The sequence below is a fragment of the Labrus bergylta genome, chromosome 4 (assembly GCF_963930695.1).
Source record: "Labrus bergylta chromosome 4, fLabBer1.1, whole genome shotgun sequence".
In the NCBI taxonomy this organism is placed as follows: domain Eukaryota; kingdom Metazoa; phylum Chordata; class Actinopteri; order Labriformes; family Labridae; genus Labrus; species Labrus bergylta.
Window position 1 is genome coordinate 20,571,997 of NC_089198.1, and position 9,279 is coordinate 20,581,275.

General features: G+C 43.3%; 1 protein-coding gene across 3 annotated transcripts in view; it reads right to left on the reverse strand.

Moving 5' to 3' along the window:
- The window catches only part of fgf12a (fibroblast growth factor 12a), a 36,165-nt gene that overhangs the window by 21,778 nt on the left and 5,108 nt on the right, over positions 1 to 9,279 (reverse strand). Inside the window, exons 1-3 of one of the 3 annotated variants that reach the window (XM_020649333.2) lie at positions 8,269 to 9,273; positions 6,869 to 6,916; positions 3,744 to 3,854 (exon numbers count right to left, since the gene is read on the reverse strand). In XM_020649333.2, coding sequence (XP_020504989.1) covers positions 3,744 to 3,854; positions 6,869 to 6,916; positions 8,269 to 8,464 — 355 coding nt within the window. In that variant the 5' untranslated portion in view covers positions 8,465 to 9,273. Of the gene's footprint in view, positions 1 to 3,743; positions 3,855 to 6,868; positions 6,917 to 8,268; positions 9,274 to 9,279 lie in introns of those variants that run through there. The other 2 variants (XM_020649334.2, XM_020649335.3) reach the window with 2 other exon arrangements.

Genomic DNA, 9,279 nt, shown 5'->3' on the forward strand with positions numbered 1-9,279 from the left:
GTCCTGTGCATGTTTAGGCACATCTATGTGCAAAAATTCAAAGTCTGCGGAAACACGGCTTCTCCTACGTCCTCCTGTTAGCTGTAGCATTAGCCGCATGTAACACTCGGTTCTAGCCCCCCTTGATAAAAATGTGTCAGTCCGACGTCATTGTCAGTGTGACATCACTGATCTAAGTCCATTGGCTCGTTGTGGCAAGCCCAGCAGCTCATGTTGCACGCCCGTTAACTTCTGTAGCACGCCCACGATATACCGTAGCCTGCGGTAGCACAGTAGTGCTAAGGTGCTAATGTTTATGCTCCCCTCAGACAGAGCCAGTGGCTGCATTCCCAATATGGTAAAAGAGGCGGGACATTTCCGAGAAGCGTGCTGAGCAACTGACCAATAACGACAGAGCGGATCGGCAGACCAATCAGAGCAGACTTGGCACACGTGGGGCTCTGCAGTGTGGGCTCAACAGAGCGTAGCTGATGGACTCAGAGCGGAGAGGGAGCAAGGAGGAGCAGTACATGAAAACAGACACTTTTTTCAAACTTTAGCTATTGTGAACGTACAAAAGTAGGAACATAGATTAAATATACGAACCCCAAAAAGGGCATAATATGGGCTCTTTAACACTTCTGTTTTTCATTCTCGGTCATGACTCTCTCCTTCCTCTCTGTGTGTTCACTGTATATTTCCATCTGCCTTTCATGGCTGCTGCTACCTTTGTCGCTCTGGTGACAGGCTGTGTCTCTCTCTAATGTCAGCCTGGAAAAAATGAAATGCTAACGTTTGCTTATATTAAAGGTAGATCATTAATTATCAAATATGCTGTTTTATCTTGATATATGATCTAATAATTCCCAAAAAGGTCATTTTCAGTTGTTGAACAATCTAGATTTAATGCAATAATAATCTTTGTCAGATTGCCTTTGTTTGGACTTGAAACTTTCAATACATCATTAAAACAGCAGTTAATCGAAATGTCAGAGGAACATAGCTATCGTGTGAATATGGTTTACAGCTTGACTTGAAAAGTGGGAGCAAAAAAAAACACAAAACAAGGCGTCCCATTTCACTGTATTCCTGCTCCTCATTTGACTTCAGAAAGAGTGTCAGGAGCTACCATTCAGCTACCTCCTTTAGCCTACCATTTGCAGCTCCAGCGGTTGATGGATTCCATTATTACATCTGCACAGACTGCTGTAAGAGGACCTGATGACTATTCTGAAGGCGATTCCTCTCGGTGAGAAAAGATTGCAGCTGGGTTGGTTGGGGGGAGAGTTAAAGAGATTTCCAGGGGATCTTCTATCGTCAAAGGGCCAGACAGAATGGGTTTAAACAAGCCAATACAGGAAAAATCCCCACAACTCCTTCCAGTGAAGCAGTAATCTGCTGCAAGCAAATCCTGCAGGTAGTCTAGAGTAAGTGCATTTCATGTGAGGGATACTGGCGCAGCAGGAAATAAACCCTGCAGGAAAGGTTTAGAGGCAGCCAAACTTCAAGTGCCAAAGGGGAATGCCAAATCCAGAGAGAAATGCAAACCCAAAGATGAAAAAGCAGGTATTGTGATGTTCTGTGTTCATATAAGAGTTGATAAAGTGACGTAAAAAAACAATTGACTAGGTCTTCTACTAATAAAAAAAGCCCTGCTGCATCCCATAAATCAACCAGGAGCATCACAGACAGCTTGAGTGTGAATGCCTGACACCGCAAGATTCTCATAACCAGGAATAGAGCTTCAGTGTGTGCAGGTAATTACTGAAGGCAATCATCTGATGACAATCAAATTAATAACTGCTCAAATTTGAACATGGGTGTTAATCAATGGAATGCTGTTTCACAGCTCTTGTAGTTTAGCCAGTCAACCATGCGTATCCCTGCAGCAGTGTCACATTCATTTCCATTACCTCAGAACATTTTTGGGTCATACGAGCTTGAATGTTCAAATTGCTGGGATGTTATTAAAGCAGCGTTGCATAATGCATTTATCCCATTGGTCATTCAGTTCTTTCTTTGTCTCAGCAAGAGAAGCAATATGGATAATAACCAAAAAGAAGAATGAAACTCTCTCGGCTTAGGGTGCACCTAATGCTTAGGCAGCATCAAACTCCATTAAACCTCCCCGTGAACATAAATACTGTATTCCATCTGTCGCTGCGGAGGATGCTGCAGGTCACAGGGTGGTGCAGTTCAAGGGTGGGGGTAATCTATTATTCTAATAATCCAGCCAGCAAATCAATAGTTCAGTGCGAGAGCTGAATACCAAATGCACAACATCCATTTCTTTCTCTTTTAATCACTCTCTTTGTCTTTCACTCCCTCTGTCTTCATATCTCTTCTCAAAACACATCCAATTTCTCCCCTCCTTTCTTTCTCCTTCTATGTCTTCCTTCGGACTGTCTCTGAGCTTGAGGCTTCTCATACAGAGAATTATTCATTGGGTACAAACGGAGAAGGTGGTATTTTTAGTTTCCTGCGGCTGAATAATTCACTGCATCCCTCCATCCCTGGGCCAGTGGGACTGCTTAACAAGAGGATTATGGAGAGGTAGGGAAACCCTCACATTCAACAAAAAAACCTCATCAGCCAGACCCCTCAGAAAACACAATGGAGGCACCCAAAGAAATAACAATGTTTAAGAGGTACACAGAAGAAAACACATAATGTGAATGCTGTTTTTGATAACTTTTTTCCTCTTAATCTCTTCTGTTCTCCAGTGCCTTCTTTTATGCTTTAAGCAGTTTTCTATGAATAACCATCTCCTTATAAAATACAAAAACATTAAGTTCTTTTTCACTGCATGACTACTACGGTCCAGCAGCTTTGGCTCTGACTCGCTTTACGATTGGCAGGATGTTTTAGGGAAGAAAGGTCATGATTGGTTTCCTGTCTGGCTTCACTCCAGACTGAATGTGTCGTCATTATCGCTTTGGCTAACGTTCACCATTGAAATATATCTCTTCTCTGATACTTCACTTCCTGCAGAAAACTGTTTCAAAAGCCTTTATGTTTTAATATCCAAGACACTCAGACTTCTACTGATATCCCCCCCTTTCTAATCCTTTACAGCTAAAGGGGTGTGTTCCCTTTAGAAGAAATTACCCTGGGGACTATTTATCCACCGCGAGTCCACTGTGGAAAGTCGATCTGTGGTGAAATATTGCAGAGAAGTGGCTCAGGAGCGAAGCTGTGGGGCTACAGTTGTTTCATGCGAAGGGTTTTTCCAGGAGGAAATTTCTGCTGCGATAATCACACACTTCTCAGCTAAATCCATCAAAACATCATGACGTTTACAATCATGCAGTGCACACAGCAGAAGTGGTTTACTTAGAGAAACCAGGCAGGGAGAAAGGAATTCATTTCACTTAGGGGTTAAAATAGAAGTAGAAGATGTTGCTTAAGGTATGCACTTTCAAGAAGACTGGATCAGAATGTATAAAGCATCTGAGTAGATTTCAAGACATTTATGTCTCCTGCATGCTATTACATAACCAGCTGCAGAAAAGAGGGCATACTGCTTTGTGGACTTTGGTGAATAGCTCCCTTTAAAACAGTAGGGGTTTTTTTGTAGCGATAATCCAATTCAACAAAGGTATCTTGAAACTTATTTCGGAGTGTTTGTAGCTGGCATCAGTTATATAAGAATTAAAAATGATAAAGCGCAGCATAGAAAATGTGTTAATACATTACATAACCAAGTGACTCATTGCCATTAAATCATTAATGCTGGAAGCTGGAGTTCAGAGAGCTCCACTCACTGTTGTCGCTGTTCTCGTCCTTGCTGCCATCGATGGTTCCATCCGGCTGCATCTGCAGGTAGAAGCCCTGCTGGCTGAACAGTCGTGTCACGATGCCTTTCAGCTGCGGCTCTGGAACACACACGCACACACACACACACACACACAATCGCACGCACACATGCCGTCGGCCAAACCACAGCCCCATCCCCACCAAGAATATGTCAGAAGAATATTCTCATAACTTTGACATAGACACACACAAGAGTTTATACCTCTGCCTTTAGCTACGTGTTTGCACACTCACAGCTGTTTCAAATGCTGAAATGTTATACGAACAAATGTTTCACAAACATAAATGTACGGTGCTCAATAAGTTGAAATAAAAAGACAAGTTGGCTAAGGAAGATGGAGTGTACCAGCAGAAAGAGTAAAGACTTTTTACCACTTACATTTTCTTTATAATTCAATATTATTTACCTGCACGATGTAACAAATAAATTATCGGCTTTTACATTTTTGAGAGTTGTTTAATACAAAATTAATCAATTTTTGATGTAAATCTTTTAATCTATCAATTAAGTACTTAATTATTAACAACCATGATTAAAAAGTCTTAGTGTTCTTGTGGTACAACCCAGCCTCTGTAGCTGTCTGCTAACAAAATAACTTAAACTTACAGCACTTCACTCCTTTATTAAACACTCACTAATGAGGGAATAATTATTCCACTACGATGGAAAGTTTCTAATAAGTCATCTTTTACAAAATCCACAAATTCAGGAAAAGGCTTTTCGACTCTCAGGCCTTTACGATAAGATTATCATGACAGAAAATCAATAAGAGGGTTTCATTTCACATTAAGCCCTTTTGTGTCAAGAACATTGTCTTATTTTGCATGGTTTAGAAATTATTTAAACATTTCTTAGCAATATACACTGACATGCCAAAGATTTTTATTTGGTATGAAGCAACTGTGCATTTTAAGGTTGATAGCATTGTTGATAATCAATGCAATTTTTGTCGCAACCAAGAGTCTTTAGTTTTTCTTTTTCTTTTTTGCAATAGGTTCACCCCAAAGGATTCCAGTACTTTTTCTTCACCTTAAAAAAACCCCTTAAACTTTCTAGAGCCTTTTTTAAGTGCCATAACCCTGAACCGACCTACAACACCAGGGCTGTGACATTTGGCGTCTGTCCAGTGAGCTCTTCAATGTGCTCAACACTTCGGGTGAGCAGGTGGGAACAAGGATTAGCTCGGGGCAAAGAAAACGTCTTAGCCTCCAGCAATGCCAGGAGAAAGTGTTTGAGGGAAAATTATTATTTTTTTGTCTTGAAAAATTGCAACAGTTTGTTTGACTGACTGTGTATACAAGCAGCAGCGAGAGTCTGATGGTACAATGTATTTTAGGTGTTAATAACACTTGGGTTGTTTCTGACAGGAAAACACTTGAGACTTAAAAGCATGAGATCCTTGAAACCCAGTCTGAGTGCAAAAAAAAAATCCAAAGCATGTGTACGTCACTAAAACAGTTATATTTACAATGAAGCACTACAGCTGAGAAAAAAATGTGTTGTTCTTGTTCTTGCACTGGCAGAGATTTCTTTAAGACAAGCTCCATTGAAATGAGACAGCAGCTCAGATGCTGGATGTAACTAATCCTTTTGTTTATTCTGCCAGACAAAAGAAACAAATTATGCGTTTTGGTACAGTTTAACTGGCGCTCAGTTTCATTTTGTGTGCCTAAACAAACACTCAGTAGCTGAAAAAAGATTGCTTTCTACGTAATTAGAGTAAAAACATGAGTTTGCCTGACTTTCCTCCAAGGTCATAACCAAACTTAGGGGTCATGTAGACATGTGCAGGCCATTCAGGCGCATTAACTCCCAAATGATTTGGCAGAAAGAAACATTTTTAAACTTGGTAAAAGGAGATCATTTCCAAGTTTCAGCCGGATCAGTCTTGAACATTAACAGCAGATGTGGTGTATTTATGTAAGATGTATAACTGCAGGTGCATACGCTCTATTTATAATGAAAAGACAAGTGTAGTCGAGCAGAGAGTTCAAAGAAAGACTAAAGTGAGTACAGTGACCCCCATGAGGGGAGAGTCCACCTCAACTGTACATCATCCTGACCATCAGTCCCCAACTCACCTACCCCCTGGGGTGGGGCAATCAATTCCTGGGACAGGCCCCTTCATCATCCATCACAGGCAGGGTGAGGAGAGTGTGTGAGTGTGTGTGTGTGCGTGTGTGTGTGTGTGTGTGAAAGCACATGGGAGTGTACACATCAGTAAATCACATGTGATAACTACACTTCCATAAATTAAGGCCTCAACGTGAGCCCGAGCAGCCGCTGACGGCTCATCAGTTCCAATCATTTAGCAGAGAGTGTATTGTGTTCTGTGTAGCTGGAAGTTTGTGTGTGTGTTGCAGGTCTTAACCCCTAGAGTTTACAGCGTGTTTGTGCGTGACAAATGTCCCTCAGTGGAACATACAGCAGATTTCTCCCGTTTTGTGCGTGCATGGGCCATTAAAAAGTCAATAAATTTACTTCATACAAATACAGAATGACAAAAACATTTAGGGAACGTCGACAAATGGCGTCATGACCGTGAAATGGTGAATGATCGCCTGTTCATATATAGTGTTTGACAGGAGGGAACACATCATATCACCAGTATACAGTACAAGAAGAACCTCTACACAGAAGTACTTGACACATATTCACAGACACAGAACAAGGAGCGAAGGATAAAAAGACTTGATCTGACATCCACTGACAAAGAAGAGAATGAGGCAGAGACAAAATGAAAGGAGGCCGAGCCAAAGACGAAGTGATGAGAGGAGAGAGACAAGAGGAGCAACAAACGACCTACAGTTACGAAAGTAAGCTATAAAAATCCACGAAAAAGCCACACAGAAGAAAGGAGGGATGAGAGAGATTATAGAGAAGAAATCAGCAAGGGAGAGTGGTTGTCGGCTGTCAGACAGGTGTTAAAGCCCCCGCCCATCTCTCTCCCTCCCTCTCTGTCCCTCCCTCCCCTCCCTCCCTGGCCGAGGGGGAAGTTGACATGGGCGCGAGATGGGGGTGGAGACGAGGAGAAAAAACACAGCACACACAGATGGAGGCTGAGCTACTGACCTAGCCTGCAGCCCTTATGGGACACCTGTGGAGGTTTCGAGGGTGCATCTTACGAAGTTGGGGGGGGGGGGAGGGGGGGAATAGAAGGAAAAACAACAAGTCTTTTAAACAGGCAGAATTCAATAATTCTCCAGCGTAATTGGCTGTTTATATGCAAATATATGGCAAGGCATCAGTGGACATATAAGGGTAATTGTTCAGAGGAAAATAAAGCATCTGTCTGTCTCTCTGACTGGTTGCCTATGAGTGATTTAAATGTGTTACCTACCTGCAAACAGTCTCTTGAGGCCTGATCGTCTGTTGTCTATCTGCTTATGTGTCTTATTAGGCGTTTTGTGCATTTCTTTTTCTCAAATGAGACTGCATGGCTACAGGGATTTAATTGGTCTGTCTGATTGTCTGGGTGATTGTCTACCTCCCTTGTCCTCCCTTTCCGCCCTCAAAAATTGCTGTCTGCTTCATCCCTCATCAGTCTGTCTGCAGGACTCTGAGAGTACCTGACTGTCATTCATCACTCGGCTGGTTTTCTGGAATCAGAGAGGGCCAACTTGCTACACTAGCTTGATATCTGTGCACCATGCAGGACAGACCCAGGAGCATAAAATAGAGGGGAAAGAAGCTCTACCACGGAGTGGAGTAAAGGCAGGCACAGAGCCTGTGTCTATCAATACAGCCAGAGTAGCTCTTAATCACTACAGCTAGACCTCCCTTCACTGCAGTAAAGCTCCCTCTCTGCAATAAACATTTAACCATTAAAACATTTAATCTGAAAAGAGCCTTGGTGCACTGCGGTGCAACTTATCTCTCTTTATGTACCCCTCGAATATGCAGGAATATATAGAATTATACATTTTAAAGCAGCCTTTTTAGTGTGTGTGTGTGTGTGTGTGTGTGTGTGTGTGTGTGTGTGTGTGTGTGTGTGTGTGTGTGTGTGTGTGTGTGTGTGGTTGGAGGGAAAGGGTGGGGAGGGGGTGCAAAAAAAAAATCAAAATCAAAGGCTGACGTATAGTGAATGGCTGTTGGGACAAAACCTGCACAAGCCAAGCATCAGTTTTGCTTCAGGATGATTGATTATTCTGATCAGAGCAGAATCTCAATAAACAGCCAAAGGGATAACGTCACAGCCTGTAGATCATTTCTTATACATTAAGGCTGACCAGCTTCGGTTTAACAGAGAGGGTTGTGTCGTGTAGTGGATCGGCAAGATAAACAAGAAGACCTGATGGAATAGGTGGATTTTTTTTTTCGCACCGCGGAGAATATCTACCTTCTCCGGATCTTGACTGCAGTATAATGCCTCTGCTGCTCAAAAGAGGGGCGGGGTGGGGGGTGTGGGGGGGCTTGGGAAAACCGCTTCCAAACGCACACATAACACACATCTGTTAAAATAAATCACTGACCTGGTCGCCGCCGAACAGGTCTTTTCTTCCCGCTGCAGAAACGGACTTTGCTGAAGACCCCAAGAAAGTGCCTCTCGCACAGAGAGCGGGGGTCTTTGCTTGGGCTGGGGCGACGTTTCGAAGTCGAGACTCGGTCACTGTTCGACTCCCTCGCCTGGCGTTTCTGCCGGATCAGGGAGCTGGCAATCGCGGCCATATCTCCCCGAACCGAATCTAGAAAACTCGAAAGTCTGGTTCGGGAGAGGTGAGATTTCGGTGCAGCTTTTCGCGCAAAAAAAAAAAAAAAAAAAAAAAGGCTAGATAGTTGAATTTGCCTTTCGGTCCACGAGTTTGCTTTTTTTAACCAAATGTCATCCTGATCAGAAAATCCTCCGTGTTCCGTGCATCATTGCGCTTCAGGCTGCATCCTCTTGCGGGGACAGAAGCGTGAAATTCGGCTGCAGCGAGTTTTTTTTTACGTGGCACTCAGAGATACAAATCAACAGCCTCCGATCTTATATAAAACATGAATCTACAATTAACAGGCCACATGGGCCGACATTTAGGCTGTGCATACATGCAACAGTGTCGACAAGTTGATGCAGCAGCGTGGCATTGGACAGCTTCAGGTATTCCAGGTGAACAGTGCCGCGTCTGGCCAGCACGACTTCGTAATCCTCATCTGCACACCAGCCCAGTCCTCAGGCTCCCAGACGCCGTTTAAAATATTCGCGTCAACCTAAATCCATGCACAAGTCGCTCGTGCGTGGCCGGAGAAACTTTCCCCACACACCCGATTATTTACTCCGTGCTGAAAGATGAATGAAATGATCCGCTGCTGGTCCCGTGAGCCCAGATTGGTGAGCCCAGTCTCCGGTTCCGTCGATGATGGCACCGGAAAAAAATGGAATCCACAGCAGCAGAGGCTACTCTGCAAAGGATGCTGCGGAGATGTAATTCAAGCTTTGCGGGGATGGATTCCCGTCACACAAAAAAGCAACAATTAGTTGTGGCGAACGCACCCCGGAGTGT